Source organism: Cupressus sempervirens, chromosome 2 (assembly GCF_028749045.1).
Source record: "Cupressus sempervirens isolate cs-2001-9-10 chromosome 2, ASM2874904v1, whole genome shotgun sequence".
Taxonomy (NCBI): domain Eukaryota; kingdom Viridiplantae; phylum Streptophyta; class Pinopsida; order Cupressales; family Cupressaceae; genus Cupressus; species Cupressus sempervirens.
The window spans coordinates 772,031,197-772,054,520 of NC_143119.1; the positions used below are offsets into that span (position 1 = coordinate 772,031,197).

The 23,324-nt window shown below is 36.2% G+C and overlaps 1 protein-coding gene across 1 annotated transcript in view; it reads right to left on the bottom strand.

Moving 5' to 3' along the window:
* Positions 1 to 236: 236 nt before the first annotated feature.
* The window catches only part of LOC149575742 (putative methyltransferase PMT7), a 149,162-nt gene continuing 126,074 nt past the window's right edge, over positions 237 to 23,324 (bottom strand). The window contains exons 6-8 of the mRNA XM_089815533.1: positions 10,442 to 10,688; positions 10,183 to 10,321; positions 237 to 1,018 (exon numbers count right to left, since the gene is read on the bottom strand). Coding sequence (XP_089671659.1) covers positions 860 to 1,018; positions 10,183 to 10,321; positions 10,442 to 10,688 — 545 coding nt within the window. The 3' untranslated portion in view covers positions 237 to 859. The remainder of the gene's footprint in view (positions 1,019 to 10,182; positions 10,322 to 10,441; positions 10,689 to 23,324) is intronic.

Here is a 23,324-nt window from a genome sequence, read left to right on the forward strand (position 1 = left end):
AAATTGATATAACAGTTGATATTCACTTCTGCGGTTATTCATAAAACATCTAGTTATCTGCAGTATCCAATATCATCAAATGCAAGAAAAAACCAGGATTGTAATTCATTAAATTATTTTTTAAGAGTTAAATCTAAGTTTATCCTATATTCATCTATACAAGGTTCCTTAAACCAGCAAATTTGAAAAGTTTCTACATTAACTTTACCCAAAAATAAAAAAATGTAGCCATATGCTGTTCAAGAAACTTATATTGATCTGTCAATTATGTTGGTTATACGTGTAAGATTATCAATGATAAAATTGCCTAGTCAGAAAACTATAATTGGACTCCTGACTATAATTTCCACCTCGTTTACTATAAAACCCATGTACCGGAATGTGAGTTACATGTTCTCAGAATTCTTCTCTTACATTACATCCCATTCAAGACAAGTTCTAGCAAATATGAAATGTGCCCAAAGTTCAAACTATATCTGGCTTGCATCCAATAGGCTGAAATACCATCTTATATACCTGGTGGCAAACTTGCAACATGCTTGATCCCCTCATCCAAACACTACATCATTTTCTCCCTTATGGACATCAAAGTTAGAACTTGAAACTAGGACTGGAAGAGCCTGGAAATAAATTTATTGCTTGTATGATTGTTTCCACTATTGTAGAAACAAAAATTTAACAGAGGCGAAGCAGTTCGAGTTGTTTAAGTAGAACTGTCAAGAATAAGGACAGCAGTCACAGTGTGTTACTGCAGAACTGACCATTGATCCTCATCAGCTCTAGCGAAGATTTAGGCCATGAAACATGTGCAGCTTCTATAAATTCCCAATTTATTAAAAATGTCACTGCACTTGACAAATCACACTGTTATCCAAAATTTCTTTTGGCAAATCAGCAACAGCTCTCCTTGGTTTCCATTGCCTGACAAATAATGCACTTTTGCATCCCAAAGAAATTTAGGTGCAATATCTACAATTGTTGAGATTATGGAGGAGTCATCTCTGACAATGAGAAATCCCTGCAAAATTGATTGCTTTGAGTGGGAGCCTCAAGAAACATCAACTTCGTTTCACGTTGGTATACAATGCACATTTATAGATGAAAATATAGAAAGAAAAACTTAACATCTACCTTGTGTAGCATATATGCATCAATCCTCAGAGATCATTCTAAATAGTGTCAAACAACTCAGGACATGCTAATAAAAAACCAAGCAAAGTTGAATTCAATTTATTAACACTTGCACTTTTTTCTTACGTCTTTGTTATTTTAATAGCAATAGTTTATTATTCTTCAAAAACTTCCTGAACAAGATTCAAAACATTATTTTTTGTAGAATTTGATAAGACAAGATAGAATCTATCGTGACAAACATTTTGATTATTCATTTACCCTAATTTTTCATTTCATATACACTCGTTTGTTCTCATAAGGGCCAAAAAAATGCTTTGGTTCACAGATATAATCAATACTAAAGATGCAACACATAGATCTACAACTGTGATGTAATAAATCCTACCAAAATATTTTACAAAGCTTTGGAATTCACAATTTTAATTTTGTTTGCAACGTAAATCTTTTTCTATTCTATTTATTGCTGTTCAACATTGGTATAATAGCAAAAAGGAAAATAGGTTGTAAGAATAATGCTGAGGAATTAAAGGAGGATTGTTCTTTGCTGATAAGTGTTGGATGTATTGACAAAGGCATCCAATTTGTTGTTTGTTACAAGTTCAAAATTTATTAACTAGATTTTAAATAATTTGTGAGTTTTATATGCAGCGTCTCATTTTCCTGATGCTGCATTGAAATTGGTTGTTGATCTTGTGCATTGGAAGTGGCAGAAATAAACCAGACAATGAGGATGAAATAATAAAATTTCTAGAAACCTTTTGTATTATTAAAGATACATTGCAAGACTGCACAGAAAGAAGCAAACCACTGTTATGTTGATGCTGAGTTGACAATTCTGCAACAGCATTTGCTCTAGATTTCCATGTCTTATGTTGTATTTGGTGATGTAAAAAAATATACAGTTTAAGATGATTCTGGTTGTTTAATGAATTACAAGTGTAGCGTATTCAGAAGAGTTTGCAGTGTGTAAATATGCCATATAAATGCAAACACAACCCTTGTAATGTCAATATAGTTAGAGATATAACTTGTCATGTCTCCTTTCTAGAGTGGACATTAGAGACGATAGAGTTGGCCTATCATTAGAGTCTCGTAGGCTGGTGGTGGTGTTTAGGGACTCAGTCAGAGTACACAATGTTCGGATTTGGAGTTTCAGACAGTAGGAGAGCAGTTGAGAGCAGTTCCTTAATTGTAGGAGGAGTTTCCTACATTTTGGGAGGTGGAGATGGGTTACATTCTTGAGTCTCCACGAGATCATTCTATGGTTTCAGTTTCGAGAGATTCGGAAAAATTCCTATTTTTTAGGAGTATCCCTAATTTTGAGGGATGAGACTGTCAGTTATTTCTGATTATTCGGCATCAATCACAGGAGGTGACGAGTTCAGTTTCACCTTGTAGAGGTGTTTTGGCTATCAGTTCGCTATTCGGGAAATATTTTAATATATTTAAATATTCTCCTAAGTTAGCATTTTAATAATTTAAATAAGGCTAAGTTATAGCCATTTTGGAGTAATTAGGGGTTTTTTGGCCTCATCTGGGTGAATATCCTTTGGTGTAATAGCTCGTTGGAAAGGTCTTGAACTTTTCTAAATATTTCTCTTTTGACTCAAAGCAATTCGGTGAACGGATTTCTTTCTATTGGGAAAAAGGTCATTTTCTAGATACTTGACCACTTTAAAAATGAGAAATATATTATTTTATAACCCAACGGCACATGGAGACACTTTTAGGGTTCGAGTTAAGTTTGGTGGGTTATAAGGAGGTAAAAACAAAGTTTGAAGGCATTATTGACATATTACATCTTGGATTTGTGATTTGGGCTCTGATTGAGCTTTCAGCACTTGGGACGCCAACCCCACTTGCTTTGCCTCTTTGGGACGAAGCCCCCAAAACAGTGGTTTGGATTTGTTGCAGTCAGAAGCATCTTGGAGATTCTGCATTGTTTCTTCTAGAGAACGCAGTATTGAGACAGAGTTTTAGCTGGGGTTTGGGTATTCTATCCACGTGTGGGCACTTTGCAGTTGTACAGCAGCACCTGGCTGCCATATTCCTTCCCACGTGCAGCAATAGAGAGCTGGAACCTGGCCGTAGCTTCCTTCCGGGATCGTATTTCTCCTTCACGCCTTCAAGTTGGGTTTATCCTTAATTGTAATCATCTGGATATTATTATAAATCTTCATTTGGTTACAAATTAGGTTTTATATTCAGAAATCTGCTTGAAGCAAAATTGCTTTGATTGTATTTGGAATATATTTTCAGAACTGGTTCATGTTATTGTACTTCTATTATTACTTATTGAAAAATCATCAAAAACATAAAACAATCAAACTCTTTTGCAACTTCCATCTAGTTCTGCAAGAAAATTTTAATAAACAGGGAAAACAAATTTAAAAATAATAAAATTACAGCAGATTAGCAGAAGAGATCCATCAAGGATCTTTCAGTGGTATCAGAGCCTAGAACTTGCCAGCCTGTTGGAAAAGAAATCAGTTCAGTTACAGGCCAATACCATGGCTAGAAATAAAAATGGGTGCTCTAAGGATTTGTCTTCGTTAACAAGCACAAGTAAGATGCCTCTTGCCAAGACATTCAATGTTGCAATTATGAGCAGCTACCATTAGTATTGTTCTCTTCCTAAGGAGATACAGAACTTCCTTTCCTTTACGGAATTTATGGGTGAACCTGAAGCAAATGATAACTAGGTATCTACAAGCTCCTTTCAGCAGCAAAAGGAGAAAGAAATATTAAATGATAATAAAGAAGCCATTGGTCACAAATTGGAAGAGATTAACAATCAGAGGACAAACCATTAGAGATGTTGGAAATGTGACACCAAGGTGTGAGGCCTATTCTGAAATTTGCAACAGCAGTTCAAATCATGAGGTAACATTTATTTCAAATGGAGGTAATGATGTTGATGATGGTATCCAACTTAAGAATGGGATGACAAGTTTAGTATGCAGGCAGTCTGATTTTGAATCTCATAGAAGCCAAGATGAAGACTTCTTTGAGCCACTTCTAGCTAAGCATGTGAAGAATCAAGATGGGGTGTTATTTGATGATTGGAATGGAAGCATGGAGGAGGCTCCCACAACTCTGATTTGGGGCAGCGATAGCTTACACCCTCCTTTTTGTAATATGGTAACTCTTTCACTTGGGAATACTCATATAGGCCTGTATGCAAGTGGTGGCCATTAGGCTTTCTATGATAATACACTTAAGGGGTCAAAAATATAACTAGAACACATCATAATGATTCTGAAGTTCATAACAGCAGTGGCACAACTTCGTTACCTCAAGATGTGGCATCCTTTGGTCAAGAAGAGAACAATGATTTGTATTCTATATTTGAGGGTACACATGGTGCAAGCATGGGACGTGATGATGGGAATGGTACAAGTCATCATAAGCCTGATTTTGTGTACTTTGGGGTAGATGATATAAAACATTGTCAAAAGTTGAATAAATATTGGTTAGATAGAGCTATGCAAGCAAAGATACTTGCTGCCCAAGCAAGACAATGTCTCCAAAGAGTCAAAGAATGCCATAATCAGATAGATGATGCAAGGAAACAAAGGGAATCACCCATTAGATCTTTATTTCTTCCAATGGAAGAAGAGGCCAATGTTGACTTGGATGGAACAACAAGTAATACAGAGAGTCAGGATTATTTTGGTGAGTTTGCACAAAAGAGTAATCCGGACATAGGTATTTCAGAGGCATTGGGTGATGAGACTTCATGTCATGATATGTCTGATTTCTTAGACCATACCCTAGAAATCAGAGTAGTGTGTACTCATAGTGACACTAAATCTCAAGATCGTGATTCGATTGTATGTGCAGATACATGGGGAGTTGATGAGAGTGAGCATAGTGTGGTGACAACAGTTTCATCATTGACAGAGGAGGTGGTCTTAGAGGTACAAAGTTGCAGTTCTATAAATGAGGATACATGCATTAGTGAATGCATACTGGATACTCCTTACAGCGATGTACATGACTTCGACACAGTATTCTACCATAGCACAGATTCAGAGGTAATACACATGCTTGAGAACTATCATTTTCAAACTCCTCATCGCTTAATTAGACAACTTAGGGTTGATGACAGGAGGGTAGACATAGTGATTGAGCACTTTGATGTCACTCGACAGATGTTATCTACACTTAGTTGGAGTGCTCTTATGACTGATGAGCAGGATAGTGGAGGATTTTCCATGGCAGATTTCCATGCTTTTCATAAGGCTATGGGGATATTAAAGCAGGACTTATACTATTCGTGTTGCGATAGTGAGCTCCCATCTTTAGAGGATAGAGTTATTGACTGTAGGCACCTAACTCAGCAATTTGGGAGGATTGGTTGGTGGGACCAACAAACGATCCAGCATTATGTCAAGCAGTTTCCAACATGGGCTATCACATCTATATCACAGAGACTTCATCCAGGATCACGGTTACAGGATGATGTGGGTATTAGCAGACATGATGCTTTGGACAATTTTTACTTCCGTGGTGGTATCACAGTGGTTGCGGAGAGATATGGCATGATAGAGGGTTCCAATTATCCTTGTTTATACCTAATGAATGGGTGTTGGTTCAGATGGTGTTGGAATCCGGGTGTTGTTTTGTTTGATGCTTTGTCTCACAGGGATTCCAGTATGTTACCACCTTGGTTGTGGGAACACTCTCATCTAGTGTGGGATCCTGGTATTATCCTATGCAATGCATTTGATTGGGCGATCCTTGATGTGTTGCTTCATATCACACACCTAGGAGTGTATATCAGAGTGGCGCAATAGGAGTTTGTTCATTGCTTGTGGACAAGCAATCTCCGGGAAGGGAGGATTGTCATGTCCCCTTTCTAGAGTGGACATCAGAGACGATGGAGTTGGCCTATCATTAGAGTCTCGTAGGCTAGCAGTGGTGTTTAGGGACTCAGTCAGGGTACACAGTGTTCGGATTTGGAGTTTCAAACAGCAGGAGAGCAATTGAGAGCAGTTCCTTAATTGTAGGAGGAGTTTCCTACATTTTGGGAGGTGGAGATGGGTTACATTCTTGAATCTCTATGAGATCATTCTATGGTTTCAGTTTAGGGAGATTCGGAGACATTCCTATTTTTTAGGAGTATCCCTAATTTTGAGGGATGAGACTCAGTTATTTCTGATTATCTGGCATCAGTCACAAGAGGTGACGAGTTTAGTTTCACCTTGTAGAGGTGTTTTGGCTATCAGTTCGCTATTTGGGAAATATTTTAATATATTTAAATAAGGCTAAGTTATAGCCATTTTGGAGTAATAAGGGGTTTTTTGGCCTCATCTGGGTGAATATCCGTTGGTGTAATAGCTCATTGGAAAGGTCTTGAACTTTTTTAAATATTTCTCTATTGACTCAGAGCAATTCAGTGAACGGATTTCTTTCTATTGGGAAAAAGGTCATTTTCTAGATACTTGACCACTTTAAAAATAAAAAATATATTATTTTATAACCCAACGCCACATGGAGACACTTTTAGGGTTCGAGCTAAGTTTGGTGGGTTATAAGGAGGTAAAGACAAAGTTCGAAAGCATTATTGACATTACATCTTGGATTTGTGATTTGGGCTTTGATTGAGCTTTCAGCACTTGGGACGCCAACCCCACTTGCTTTGCCTATTTGGGACAAAGCTCCCAAAACAGTGGTTTGGATTTGTTGCAGTCAGAAGCATCTTGGAGATTGTGCATTGTTTCTTCTAGAGAATGCAGTATTGAGTTAGAGTTTTAGCTGGGGTTTGGGTATTCTATCCACGTGTGGGCACTTTGCAGCTGTACGACAGCACCTGGCAGCCATATTCCTTCCCACGTGCAGCACTAGAGAGCTAGAACCTGGCCATCGCTTCCATCCGGGCTCATATTTCTCCTTCACACCTTTAGGTTGGGTTTATCCTTGGTTGTAATCATCTGGATATTATTGTAAATCTTCATCTAGTTACAAATTAGGTTTTATATTCAAAAATTTGCTTGAAGCGAAATTGCTTTGATTGTATTTGGAATATATTTTCAGAACTGGTTCATGTTATTGTACTTCTGTTATTACTTATTGAAATATCATCAAAAACATAAAACAATCAAACTCTTCTGCAACTTCCGTCTAGTTCTGCAAGAAAAATTTAATAAACAGGGAAAACAAATTTAAAAATAATAAAATTACAGCAGATCAGCAGAAGAGATCCATCAAGGATCTTTAATAACCCTAACCCAAGAATAAGATCAGATAATGTCTTGGAAGTTGCAACCAAATTAGATAGTAATATAATCATAATAAATTTAATATATCCATTTTTAGGGTTCAGAGAGAAATGCACTTATGGCACATAATTCTTATGGGCTCAACCATAACAACCGTTGAGAAAGGAATGACATGATGAGATGCCCAAATTATCTCTGGCCCTAGGCCCAACAGCGGAAAATGTCACTCTTAGCCTCATATGGTAGCAACCATACTCATGAGGCGGCGTACTTAGTGGAGCTTGTACATCGTTCCCCATAGATCACACCATCCTTCTCCCCTCTTATAATTGAGGATACATTTCTTATTTACCTCAATAACTAGCCCATATAGGCTAGGGGGAAGATTGCAATAGGGTGTCCTTCACTCAACCCTAGGCCCAAGAGCGAAATCTTCATTCCCCTTGGCCTTTGAGTAGTCCGTAACCAATCTCATGAGGTGGTAATTAGTTATGTTAGATAGGAATCTATTCCTCTAATGGGAAAATAATAGCTGGATATAATAGTGCATCCAAAAGATTATATTAAAATTTCTATTTAAATTTTGTTTGCAATATAAAGTTTTTCTATATTATTTTTGCTGTTCAACAATGTTGTACTAACTTCTTCTAGGTATTATCAAAGGCCGTGATACAATATATTAAGGCTTTCATGCCTTTCTCTATGCATTGTGCATTCCCTTGGTTGATAAATATTATGGTAAAGCTTCTTTGGGAAGCCACAAAATGGATGCTTGGGGTTACATAGACATATATGAATAAAATATAATTTTTAAATCATTTCATCAATGCACATACTTTTTCTAAAGTGCTTGGTAAACTTTTTAATGTGACTGGTGATGAAATGTCCTTCAGTAAAGAGTTCTTGTGCTTCTTGTCTTAAGATTGTATTGGCATTCATTGATGAAAGGTCCCATCACTTGGTAGATGTCACATAACAACTTTTTCAAACAATTTACTTTAGTGTGAGCTTCAACCTTGTATTCAATGCACCATAATTCTTATGTCTCCTTTGAAGATTCTTTCATAGTGTTGAGCTCCTCATTCTCATGATAAATAGTTGCAGGGCTTGAACTATCTGTCATTCTTCTACATGCTATCTTTTGTGCTCTCATCATCATTCACCTTATGCTTCCCTTGAGAAGATGTCTTGTCCTCACTCTCAATATCCATTGCCGAATTCTAAGCATCAAAATATGAGGATGGAGGCACTACGTTTATGTTTGTATACAGCGAAGGGATCAATCCTTTAATGAAACACTAGCTCTCTAGTTGACCCGTTAGCTTGTTCTCCAACTTTACCAATAATTTTTCAAGCCTATAGTTATAAGCTAAGTTACTACATTCGCTCTTGGAAGGTGGAACTCCAGATTTAGTACCCCACAAAGTTGGATTTGGTTCAAATTCATTCAAAATTCTGACCTCTATGTGTGTATTCCTTGCCCTCTTATCTATGTAAGGATTTCTCTACACATCTTCCTTTAGCGTCCTTTTCACTCTAGTTAACTTTGACATTGTTTCTACACTCCCTACATTTGGTGGTCTTCAACTCAATTTCTCCAATTCTCAGTTTGCCCAAAATGAAGAGCTCTTCAATGTAGCATATGTTGTTCTCCAATCTTTTAGTTAACTCATTTTTTGAGATTTCCTTCCTCCTCTTCGTCTGGGTTGATTGAATGGATGGATCGTCCACTTGGTTGGTGAGGTCTTTTTATGCTTTGTGAGGGAACGGTAGGTTTCTGGGTATCTCCTCCAATTCTCTCTTCGCATGTTCTTCAATGAAATTATTCATTTCCTCTCAACCAAAACTTCTGTCTGTAATTCTACTTTTTTTGCTTTGTAAGCTTGGACTTTCTATCGAAAAACCTTTGATTTCTTCAGCAATTCTCTTTATTGTTTTATCCTCCTCATTGGCAAACGGTTTTTCTCACTAGCCCTTTTGTCACTTTGGGGATCCATTGAATATGTGTCCTATCTTTTGTTAGGCAATACATGCATTGATTCCCGATGTTGTGTCTCATGTTGGTGTCATGTTCCTCCTCTTCCAATTGGTTCCTCTTTTCATACTGTTGCGATATTTGTTGCCTTTGCTGCTCCTAATTTGTCTCAGTCCAAAGGTCTTAGAAGACGATAACATGGTATGCAACAGGCCTTGACAGTCTATGCAGGAGATGATCAACCTCTTGATTGCCAGTTAGATTGTCCCACATGGCATCCTTAGGGACCTCTCTCCCAAGAACTTCCCTCCAAACATGTTCCTTTAACAAGATGTTCCACAAATTCATTGGGTCTTGTGTAAGTTGGTCTTCGTGTTCCTTGTTGGCATGTACAAGTTTATCTACAAGATGTCCCATTACATCGCCACGACTCATCTATAAGTTTAATTTTGTGAGGCTTTGAAGAGGCAATGAGACCAAATGTTAACCCCATAATTCGAATTGAACTCTTAACAAAGATTTAACATAAAACAGAGTAAAACCTTAATTTACAACATCTTATAAAGACATGTTGTTCCATTTATTCATTCATCAAATATGCAGTACTTACCAGGGGTTCATACATGTGACCATGACTATGAGTACAATAAGAAATACAGCAAAGCCAACAATGGATAAGAAAGCCAACCAGAGGCAACTACCAACTAACAACTGAATGTCGGCTGATTTTATTTATTTACAATCTACATTTCTTTATCACTGCCATAAAAAGTACAGTTAAGATGAAAACCTTCCAGAATTAAGTGGTAGAAAAGAAAACTAAAGGATATGCAACACAGCAAAACATACCAAAGGGCGTAGAACACGATCCACCTCCAATATTATATCTTCTATATGGCAACCTCTACCACGGTCTTTATAATGTGAGAATAATTGGAATGCATGGAGCAAATCATATGTACGTGGATAAGTAGAGAATGGCTCGCACCTGCAACAGATACAATTACAAGAGTGCATTACCTTAAGTAGAATACAAGGTTGGTGCATAAAATTAGAGAAAACCAAACAACAAATTAGGCATGGATGAGTGCAAAATCAAGCTACCCACCAATCATGAAAGGTACCAATCAAGCCTCTGTCGTAGATTGCAGGTAATGTATTTCTTAAGGTTGATGGAACTACATTAATGACCCAAACTGGTTTCATGCTTAAAGCAAAAGAAAATCCACCATAGAGAGAATTCATATCCATTACATTCCGAATACCATGTTCACTAACATTCAAAAGGTTCCAGTATTCTTCTACTTGCTTCTGCCAAAATGTTGTATCTTTACTGAAATCCATAGCAGAGATTCCTGTGAAAAACCCACCAGTTCGTATATTTTATACAGTTAATTCTATTTTATTGATCACAGTAGCATTAAAATACTTTGCATTCACAATATATGTTGATACTTTGTGAGGAAGAAAAGACAATTTAAATTCTTATGAACTATCATCTTCGTCGATTTCTATCTGCTGCATGCAAATATTTGATATGCAGATCAATGAAATGTTATCTCTATCCTTAGGAATTCTCCTACTTTTTATTTTAGAGGTCATTCAAAAAATTCAAGAGCCACGGAAAATGCCAAGACCCTAGGAACACAAAAACTTGAAACAAAAATATTCTATGTTCATAACTGATAGTGAAAAAGGATTCAGTAAACATATTAAGTCCCATAATTACTCATCAAGAGCAACAGAATGCCAAGTAAGTCACTAGAAATACAAATACTTGAAACAAGAATGTTCTATGTTCATAACTGACAGTGAAGAAGGATTCAGAAAACATATTAACTCCCACCAATACTGATGATGTGGAACAAAACATTCTCTTATAGATCTGTCTAGCCTCTTACTACAACAATTTTCTTCTATTACAAATGTTTCTGACGGACATAAGCATATTATTTGACAGTGTGGACACGGAGCTAGAGAAAGCAGATTCAGAAAACACACAAATTCCCATCCTTACAGATGATCTAGCACAAAACAGTCTCTTCCGTCAGGCTGACCTCTAATGCCACAACAATCGGCATGTACTATAAATATTTCTGAAAGACATAAGCATACTATTTGTAATAAGACACACAATAAGAGCTTATTTATTCGAAAATTCAAAACATAATTGGACATTTTAATACGATATCGTCAATAGTTCTTTTGTCAATGCTCAGTCAAATCTGTGAACTCCAGGCTCCAAGGATTGTTTGAGTTTTAAACACAACAGAAATGCTTTAATTAATTATTTGAAGGTAATCAGGACAAAGCCGTGATTTTCAATTTCAAATAGTTTTACAACACAAAGCTTGCAAAATCAGTACAAGTAATTTAATCTGCTTCAACACAAAGACAAAATCATCTAATAGTAATTAAAATCCAGATAGGCTTGTGATGCAATCATGGTAGGAGTTTCCCCAAAGGCAATGGTCCAAACCAAGCAGCACGAGTCAACATAGCAGAAATCTCAAACACAGATACTAGGGGACACAATAAATATGCTAAACCAATCTTTCCATTATCACAAAATCGAGAATTTACATTAGGTTGACCTGCAACACGCAGTTTATAAACTTCTAGCTTACATGCCTGATTACATCAGAGAATCCAGATCCAGACTGGATATCCTACTTCTAGTAAGAAATCTTCAAAACGCCCCTAAAAATGCTAACCAAAGCCACACAATATATAAGATCACAAGCCATGAGCCGGCAAGACCATCACATTCCCCAAGAAAGAAGAACATATATCACAACATATAGGAATTTACCAAAATCCATAAGAACTCTTCCAGATAAGGATGAAATGTCATGAGAACAAACACAAAGGTCTACCTCGAATGTAGGAACCTCAAACAATGCACCATTGGAACAACTTTGCAAGATTGGAAAACCCAATCTGGCCACAAGAATAGGAAGAACAAATATAGGACCAAATCCAAAACTTAAGAATCCCCATCAAAGAAGAATGGATTGAACTGCTAGCCCAGACACATAATCCAAAGGATTCCCAGAGTACATATGCAGCTGCACAATTCAAAGCAAGAAGAATTGAAGGATTGCTCTCACAAACACCTGAACTAAGAAAAACAAGAACTGAAAACAAACAGGTATTTTTGTTTGATGCAAGATTGCCAACGGCCCAAGGATGCTCCTGCATCAACTTGATATATTCTATTTAACAAGTAACAAATTCTAGATTGACAATAACAATAAATAGCAATTTCAACACTGTCTAGGCATGAGAATCACCATTAATCATTCCTTCCAACTAAGTGGCAAAAGGCACTTATTTGTACTATTTACAAACATGGATGATATTAAATAAATTGAAACAACTGCACTTCTAACCTAACTAAATCAACTTCTATGATGTGCAAGCTTCAATACAAATTATCTCATCTCACTAATTCTAAAATTACAATCATGCCATTGTCAATTCAACTAATGCTCAAAATACTAATAAGAGTCCCTTAAAAGCTCTCGTCTCTAACACGCTAAGCTAGATGATCCAAAAATAGCAGTGTTATTCGAGGACGCATTTCCAGCAAATTTTGACCCATCCCCATTACTTAGACATCCCGAAAACTCAGAAACTTCCGGAAACCTTTCCCTTGGCTGTCCCATAAAATTAATGTTGCAATTTTGATAATTAGTTTGATTTCCACTCTCATGTGAACTCTAAAGTTGAATTATTTAACACAAGCATTAAATGTTGAGGTTCTATGATTCATATAAGCATGCTTTATCCTTGTTTTTATATAAACTTTTAAAATTCCTTATATATTTAAAAGTTTCCCTATTTCTTATATAGTTGCTCCCATTGTCATCCCCTACTCTAAGAATATGTCCCAGAAAACCGTTTTCCCGTCTCCTCATCTCAAAAACTTGGGGCAACATAGAAAAATAGATAAATATGAGCTATAAATAGCAAATACTAAACATGACATGGTCTCCTTTCCCTAATATGAACTTGATTGAAAATATAACAGGCTATAAATAGCCCCGGTTAAAGAAAAATAAATGGTGATAGCTAAATATATATTATTTTATTCAGGCATTTATAGATAGCTTTGATGACTAGCTTTTTCTTTGCTCATCACTAACACTTTGAAAAATCTTGAAACTCTACTCATTTGTCCTTCCTTTGATAGGGATATCCCTATCTAGATGGCCTTGAATATGGGTTGACAAACAAAATTGCTTTGTATGAGTGTGCACTTAAGCTTAGAAATGCCTCTAAATATCAGGAAAATTGACAACCAAATTCCTCCTTTATTCTTGTTGGGACACAAGTTTGTCATGCTAATTTTGTTTGTCCCTTCTTGTTTAAAGTTTAAACCTTTGATTGACCTAAGTTTATAACCGATTTGACATAATTTGTGTGACTTAAGCGTTTGTGTATTCTCTCCAATTATTACATCCCAAAATTTTGACTTGATTTGAATAAGTTATAGCCGTTGAGATGATTAGTTAAAACTATCACTTTCCTGATCATGTGAAAAGGGAAGTTATAATTAACCGTTTATTTCATGTGAAAGTGGTTGTTATAATGGAATTGGTTATCAATTACCATGTTTACTTGTTTATGGAAAATGGTAGTTAACCGTTGTTTTATTAATATTTACTTATTATTGATAAGGGTAGTTAATCGTTGGTACAATTATTTGGTGATATGTTCTAATATTGAATTAAATGGGAGAACTTGTTATTATTGTGGATGTAATGACCTCATGTCCTATGTCTACTCTGAAATGATCTTCTTATGTACGCTACAAGAAAACTCACGTGATGGCATTATTGCAAGGGCTGTATGGTGGGCTGGAATGTGGTGCAGACCTGAGAAGATACTATATGGTTACCAAAGGAATAGAACCGTATAGTATCTAGCATATGGTGGAGCAAGAGGAAGGATGTTAGTACGGTAGTATGGATGGGCCGTACAGTGCTTAGAAGTGGTCGTATTGTTAGTAAGGGAGGCTGTACAGATGAGATAGGGAGGCCGTACGGATGGGAATGTGAAGCCATACGGTGGGGAGGTAAGATGTAAACAAGGCTGTACGGTAGAGGAAAATAGAGCCGTACAAATGAAAACACCTAGTAATATGGATGAACGGATGGGTAGGATTGTGATACTTCGAGCTGTGGGGGTATGCTAGAGGGAACACTCAGTCATGCAATCATAAACTTATAGATTCGAAGTTAGCCGATAAAACCAAACAAGAATAGAGATTGAACACATATAACCTTTAATGAATATTTTCCACCATATGGTGCTCTGATTTGCCAGATCCGAGCAAAGTATTACAGGCAACGGAATAGGGTGAGTGTTGAATCCCACCAAAATCGAACAAGCCAAGCAGGGAACATCTTTCACTTCCGAAATGGCGAACAGAAAATCCCAATAGGAATTTGTAGTACAAAGAAGTATAATCAAATCGCATACCTAATGACAACCTACAAGCTATGCTTAAATACCCGTCGGGGAAAACCTTCCAAGGGTGTACAACGATAGCCGATGGCAACGCAACTACGGAAACAAAAATAAAAATGGATCCGAGACATATTAAATCAACCGGCCCAATTACAATAGCTTAATTAAAATTTATTTTATAACGGGAACATTACAATGGAAATGTTGCACTGGTGATTGCAGGAGCAGACGAAGGGGAGAAAGCATTGCTAAACGAGATTTAAGGAATGACACACTATTCTAGTCCATTTGTTCGATCGCCATGTATGACCTCTAACTACTTTGATAAGGAAATAGCAACTTCACAATAGAGTACACCACTGTGCAAACATGAGCTACTTGGTCAAACATATAAAACAATATATAGCTATCATTATCAAAATTCATGTTCAGACCCATTACCTTTGTTGTTTTGTGATGTCATCTCCATTTCTCTTTTATCATCACCTATATATATATATGATACCACCATGATATTAAAGTAATATCTATAGTTCATAGTTATTAATACATACATACATATATATATATCAAGAGGATGTGATGATATAATAAACCATATTTCTCTGAACTATGCATGTATATAGTTATACGTATTTTAATGAGTGAAACCTTAGATACGATAATAACATGATGGAATCCTTTAAAAATAATCTATATATGTGTGTAAATGTTTTTCAATGGAGCTCTTTAATAAATCTAACTTGTATCTCTCCATGAGAGGCGACGATGTACACTTGGCACCACCTTTTCTTTTAAATTCGGTGACCTTGTAACCAATGGTCTTGGAAAGAAATTGCCACCTTGAGTTGTGGCTCGCTTGAGCCTAAGGATGATTATAAACATTTCACGTCTGACTTCAGGCGATATTCTCTTTTCTCTTATCCTGAGCATAATACATCTTGGTTCAGACACGGGTCTTCCCACATCATTTTCCCATTCCATTCATAGCAAGAGTCGGTTTTGAGCCGTACAGTGTAAGTGTCAATCAAATTCCACAAGAGACCTTCGTTCAGGTTATGTTTAGTATCTATGTACCTGATCTTTATGATTTTATACAATGCAATAGACTTTATGTTCAGTATCTATGCACTCAAATCCTTATGATTCTAAATCATTGCAACAGATTTTAGGTTCAATATCCATGCACCGAACTTTTATGATTTATGCAACAACTTTTATGATCAATGTCTATGTACTCGGTTCATGTTCTTGTCGATGCACAAAAAGAGTAATTACCGCTGAAGTCAAAGTTCTTTCCTCTCTGTCTTACATATATGATCTTTGTCTTGCTTTACCACGAGTTCTATTCTAAAGTGTGGCATTGAAATATAAGACCAAAATGTTGCCAAAATTGAAATTACATCTTTATACAAGTTTGTTACTCGCAGTGTACCCGCCAATGGATAGGAATCCATAATTAACCAAGATGATCTATATCAGAATGAGAATTACTTTCTCCAAGGACTCACCCTGGCTGGAATAGCCAATGAAAGGGGGTGAAGAGGAAGAAATCTTGCAAGAGAAAGAAATAGAAATCAGAACTTCAATACATGTATGCATGATAAGTTTTATAATAATTTCCATCAGAACATCCAAGTAAGCTCATGTTTGTCCAATATGTACCCTGTTGTCAAGTCGAGCGGTGGTGATCGAGTATTAGAAACCCATCTAAATCCTTGGCCAAAGTTGTTTAGAGGCATGCTTGCCTATTATTGATCACAAGATGATGATGGTGCCAATTTATCAAGCATGGCCGCCTATTACTGAACGAACATTCTAAAAACTGGTATGCTGGATGGCTGGACTATGGTGCCCCAAGCCTAACCCCGGGGTAGAGAGGGTCTTTCTTGTTAAAAGATTGTGTGGGGATTAATAAGGTCCGTGGTTGGGAGGTTAAGCCTATGCCAATACTTCTCCTCTTATCAAAAAGTTGAGGCTTGAACATCTTTCAATACCTCAGTCAGATTCAGTATGTTTTTCTTTTCATAATCCTATCTTGCAAGTTCATTTATCGTAATCATTATATAATTCATGGAATATATGGAAATGTTTAGTTTCTCTTGAATTGTTATAGAAAACAATTACTTAGTATTTTTGGTTTTGAAAGATTAATTTAGTTATCTTCACATGAAAATGGATTATAAGGTGTAAAAGATGTTTACTTTGGTAATATGGTTGTGTTTTAATTTGCCTAACTGTTTTACATTCTTTCGGTTATTTCGTTCTAGTTTTGAATTTTAGAATTAAGTACGTTTTTTTTTTTCAGTCTAGTAATTTGATATGTTACACCAATGTTGCTCTCAATATTTTTCCCTTTAATCAATTACCTAAATGAGAAACATCAAGATTGGCTAGGTACCTTTGTAAATTCAAAGCTCTATTGGCACCCAATGTTTGTTTTCTAACCCTTTCAAGATGTCTAAGTATTTTTTTAGCATTTTGTTGAGATTTTAAAACCTTTGTAGAGGCTTAAAATGAATTTTCTAATTTCTTTAGTTTCCTTCTGCAAAATGTTAAGGCTATATTGATGATTTCCAAATCTTATAGAATCTTTATTAGTTTTAGACATGGTTTTTGCAACCTTTGAAAGGATTACAATCTTTTTATTACTTTTTCAAATGTGGCCAACTTGATTGTTTGCTAATGCTTTGAGGAGGTTTCAAAACCTCTAATGACTCTTGACAAGGTTCTTACAACTAAATCAAAGTCTAACAAAGCTTTGCAAACCTTACGAAGAGTTAAAGATGTTAATATTTTGAAGGGCTCATCGGCAAATATAGAGGAAGTTCGAGAACCTATGTTGACTCCAGACAAAGTTCTCACAACCTTGTTGGAGCCCAACATACTTTTCAAAGTTAATAAAATCATTTGAAGGTGAAGGGGAGAAGGTGTTTTTATTTGTAAAGTCGAAGATGGTAAAGAATGAAAAGGTTAATAATTGGTTTGGCAGTTTTAGGTAGTTTCAAAACCCTCGTTAGCATTCAACAATGTTGTCACAACCTTGTTAGGGCTTGATGACATTTTCACAACTTTTGTGATATGGCAAGTGAATGACACAAGGTGGTTTGTCAATAGTTTTGCATGGTTATGAAATCACTATCAGATGTTGAAAAGTTTTTAACAACTATTTTGTTTTCTAAAAGGAAAGGAAAATGAGATAAGAGAGACTAAGTGATTTTGTTGCTATACAGAGTTCGACATATCATGAAAGTCATATTGACTCTAAATAAATTTTGCATGACCTTGTCAAAGCCTAGCATGGTTTCAGAAACAAGTTCTATCACTGATCCTTTATGTTGATATAAAAAGGCCTATGAAGGGCTTGCAACATTTATTATGAAGGCCTTTACTGCAAATAGATGCTCAAAAGGGTAGAGATATGTAGGCCTAGGCATGTGCATATTTTAGGAGCCCATAATATGTACAAATTGGCATTTCAAATTGTTTTTTGCACCAAACAAATTAGTGATGTGCCTTTGCTTGCCACCTACCTTCCACAACTACAGTACCTCTCCATACCAATGAAAAAATTATGACCTAATACCATAGATTAATGTGGGTGTTGTTCAATTTAAAGTGCTTCTTTTGATTGAGAATGCATCTAGATTATGGATTTCCAACAGCTACAATGTGTTGTCTCTAATTTGAATTTCACAAAATTAGTGCAACCCCTACAAATTTTAAGTTAAAATCATAGTTTTAATCTCTAAGAAACACTTAACAAGGGTATAGAGGGTCTCCTAAGGCAGAGGCTTGGTAAATCTCTTGAGGCAGAGGCTTGGTAAATCGAGGTTCTTCTCTTCACCGTATTCGGTATATTCCCATTTGGTCTTAATTTGGCTCAAATTGAACTTTGTTTGGGCTCAATTTTTTATACTTACTATTATAGTAAGACTAAGGTTGATAGAGATGGTCCCTTTTTATTTCTATTAAGGCAGTCATATGGACAAAGGATGCAATGGTCGACTCCTTGGCTCAGATGGCTCATGAAAATAAGGAGTATTTAACAAGAAATTAATATTTAAATGGCCTTTAACTAAGTCACAAGGTTCAAATTTGAAATTGAGTTTGGCAACCATGAAATTCAGCAAGAGTAAAAATTTGGAAAAAAAATTCGGATTGATTTCAACTTTACATAAAATTTATTTATTTTTAAGTATGAGTTATATATCCATTGAATTATTATATTATATTAAGATCGTTTACATATCAGGCACTTCTTAAGAGCAACAATTACAACTTATTCAAGCTCCTTTCAAGCAATCACACTAGAAACAACAATCGGAAGACCAAGAGTCACAACTTAGAATCCACTTCTTACAAATGAGACAAATACAACCAATAGAAGACCAAGAGTCACAACTTAGAATTCCACAAAGATGTCCTTCTTGGGATTTGAACCAGGGTGTCCATAATGAGAACTCATTGCTTCAACCAAGCTAAACCCCTTGGACATATATTCATTGAATTATCAACACTGTTAACATTGCTAAATAAATTTGATATCGTTATGAAAAGTGACACATTTATTTTTATTTTTTACTCTACAAACAAAATAACTCAATAAACTCTAAAAAATATTTTTAATATTTAAATATATTCATTTTATAATAAAATAAAATAATAATAAATAATGAAATGTTTTATTTGTTAAATTGAAATTACAACTTAATGTTTAGCACATTTGTTAAGGTTATTTATTTGTCTTCACTTTTCTTGAATATTAGCTTAAAATCTCTCGTTGCTTCACTCCTATGAGCATCACCTAAGATCCAATGAGTGCTAAGTGTTTCATTTATTCTCATGAGAGATGGATTTGTGTGAATCACTACTCATGAAATTTGGATCAATGAGTTACTCAAAAACTACACAATTAAATCTTGATAGCAATATCACAATGATATTTCAATTTATTAAATCTTGATAAAAATAAAATAATATTAACTTTAACCTTTGTTTAATAATATTTCATTTTTAAAAATAAAATAAAATATGAGATAGAATTTAGGAATAGTAATTTTAGTTTATTATTAAAAACTTAAAAATCGTCTAACAAAACATTTATAATAATATTTACTTTTTAATGTATCACTTAAAATAATAATATTATTATATATCTAATTAAGTAGAATGGAAGTCTATATCGTGATGAACTTATCAATTGATGAGCTTAAGGGACTTTATAATGAATGGTTCATAAGGAACACACTTAATGAAGGTTTTGCAAATGGAGTTGGAATCATAGTGGGTTTGACCATGGAGGAAACTCCAAAGTTAAGCGTGCTCGAGCTGGATGATGAAGACTCATGCTATAGTGAGTCTGATTTTTCATATCAGACCTTAGTAAATGAATCAGAAAATTCATTTGTTGGTAATAAGCAAAGTAACAAGAATCGGAATTGGATTGGAATCAACAAGGCCGAATCAAATCGTGAATCGGCCATAAATTAGAATCGAATCAACCATGAATCGGCAAATTAAAAAACCCTTGAAATTTAGTGAGTAACTAATTTCATAAACCCTTTATCGCTGATTCAATTCACCGATTCACAAAAAATCGTTTGGCTTGAATCGAATCGCTTGATCATAGGATTTTTCTTCGAAAGGAATTGCAGTTACATGGGATGTGGGAGTGTGCGAGGAAACTGTTGTAGCAGAAGCTTCCACTTAATCAGAAGAGCTGTCTATTGAGGTGATTGGCAGCAGTACCTTGGTTGTTGATGTGTGTGGGGATGATAGCACACATGATGCTACTTGTCATGAGGTGAGCAATGTTAATACAACTTCATATCAAAGTGCAGATTGTGGGTCAGAGAGCGTGCATAGGAGTTATGAATTTCAGAGACACCATTTGACTGGGCAACTAAAGGTGAACAATAGCCAGATTGCCACAACCATTGAGCATTTTGATGTTGCTCATTAGACGTTAGCCCTATTTGGCTAGGGTACTTGGAAGAGCACGATGACTTTAGCCTTTCCCTTGTAGAGATCCATTCACTTCGAGAAGTTGTCAAGATAATGAAATATACATACCTACAGTCATTAGCTAGAAGGGACTATCTTCTCAAGTGGGGTTGCACTTGTTATGATGCATTAATAGGAAAGCAAGGGGAGGTAGATGAGCTCACTCATGAGCTTGAGGCATCTACTGAGTTATTGGAGAGCACCTAACTGGCTCTTCAGGAGTCGCAGACAAAGTTAGATGAGGTTGTCATAGAGTTTAGCCAAGTGCAGTCTTTACTAGCTTCAAGTACAATTTAGTTTCCCATAGTGGTAGTTGGTGATGATTTGATATCTGTGGGTTATAACGAGGATGTGGCTATATCCATCACAGATTTAGGTGGCATAGACTTAATCAGGATGAGTACTTTGGTTGAGACATGTAGAGAGCCGCTTGTGTCAGGTCTCTGTGGTTAGTACTTTGTCAAATGATTTGGGACAAATTATTGATTACTCTTGCATGGCAGTAGGGGATTTGCCAAAGAGTTGTGTGTTAGCGGATGGCACTACTCCATCATCTGCACCAAGAACTTGTATAGTGACATCTGGTTGAGAGTATGGCTCTCATGTTGTTTGTTTCCTCTCCTAGAAGCAAATCGATTACGTCATCTCGTACAGCTAATGGTGGTTTACAATTGGTTGTGTCACAGAATGAGAGTGGTCAGTTGAGGGTTGTAGGGGAACAAGTTGATTCTACCTCATTGTTTCTACTGCACAGATTCGTTTATTGAGTACCTGCAATAGATTCCAAAATTTCAAGAGGGATCATTTGGAGTCACCAAGGCTACTTTAATCTACTGTTCTCATGACGTTCAATGTTTAGTGGGAGCAATTATAGAAACTATGACTGCAATACTTCCTCAGAGATTTCGTTGTTGGTTTTGTAGAGAGGGCTGCTAGGGACCCTATTGAATTAGTTGTTCGAGGTCAAAGATCGGAACCATCTCTTGATTCTTGAGTTTTCAATGAGCTACATAGATTGAAGCCTTTCACTATAACTACACAATGAGGATGGCCATATTTTTCTTTTACTCTGCATATAGAGGACTTAGTGATGCGTCCATGTGGGTTTCACAGTAGCAAATGATTCTAGATATTCTTATCACCTTATGATGGATGGATGTGAGTTTCATCTATAAAAGATCCAAGTGGTGGCAAGGATAGCACTACAGATTGGATTGGTCTCATCAGGTTGCTTCACCATCGATGGCATGGTAATGTTGGGATTAGATTAGTGTGGCAAAAGTCTAGGGTTATTCTTTTGGCAGGCATCGATTCCAAATTTGGGATCTAGACATATTTGGTTGGACACTCTTTGGTGTGTTGTGGGGTCCTACACATGCATTAGAATTCTAGTTTGGGCTTACTAGGGAGTAATGTAGTTGGTCCATGATTTGGATTATGTGAAGTTTCACTTTCAATTCTCATGTACACCTTTCAATTATGACACATTTTTAGCACGTAGAGATTGGACAAGCAGATCATTGTTCATTTTTATACAGTTTTGGCTATTCTTGTGCTTCAACAATGTTGTTACAATGTGAGAGATTTCACAGTTTTCATTTGGACCTTCGTGAGGTCCACGCAAGGTCCAGATTGGGTTTGGATTCGTGAACTAGTATGTCTAGGGTCCATGCAAGGTCTAGATTTGACCTATGGGTCTGTTCAGATCAGCATACCACAAATTCGGGCCGATCCACAAGTTCAAATTTGGATCTTATGCGGATCTAGCCTGCACCAATTGAGAATCCTCATAGACTCTAGGGAATCCAACGTGGATTCGCAAGGATCCCCACGGACCCACAAGGCAAAACAAAAGATGTGGGCCCAAAAATTGGAATAAACATATTTTTTTATGGTAAGTAGGAGATATTTTCCACAGCAAGTCATATTGTGATATTGCTATCAAGATATAATTGTGTAGTTTTTGAGTCAAACTCATTGACTCATGTTTCATGACTAGTGATTCACAACAATCTATCTCTCATGAGAATAAATGAAACACTTAGCACTCATTGGATCTAGGTGATGCTCACAGAGGTGAAGCACCGGGACTTCCCGGGATGTCATCCATCCCAATACTACTCCAACTTGAGCGAGCTTAACTACGGAGTTTCCTCCATGGTTAAACCCACTCTACTTGCAATCCCATTTGCAAAACCTTCACCAAGTGACATGAACCATTCATTAGAAAGCCCATTAAGCTCATCAAGTGATAAGTAGGAGATATTTTCCACAACAAGTCAAATTGTGATATTCTTATCAGGATTTAACTGCGTAGTTTTCGAGTCAAACTCATTGACTCATGTTTCATGAGTAGTGATTCACAACAATCCATTTCTCATGAGAATAAATGGAACACTTAGCACTCATTGGATCTAGGTGAAGCACCAGGACTTCCCATGAGGTCACCCATACTAGTACTACTCCAGCTTGAGCGCGCTTAACTACGGAATTCCCTCTATGGTTAAACC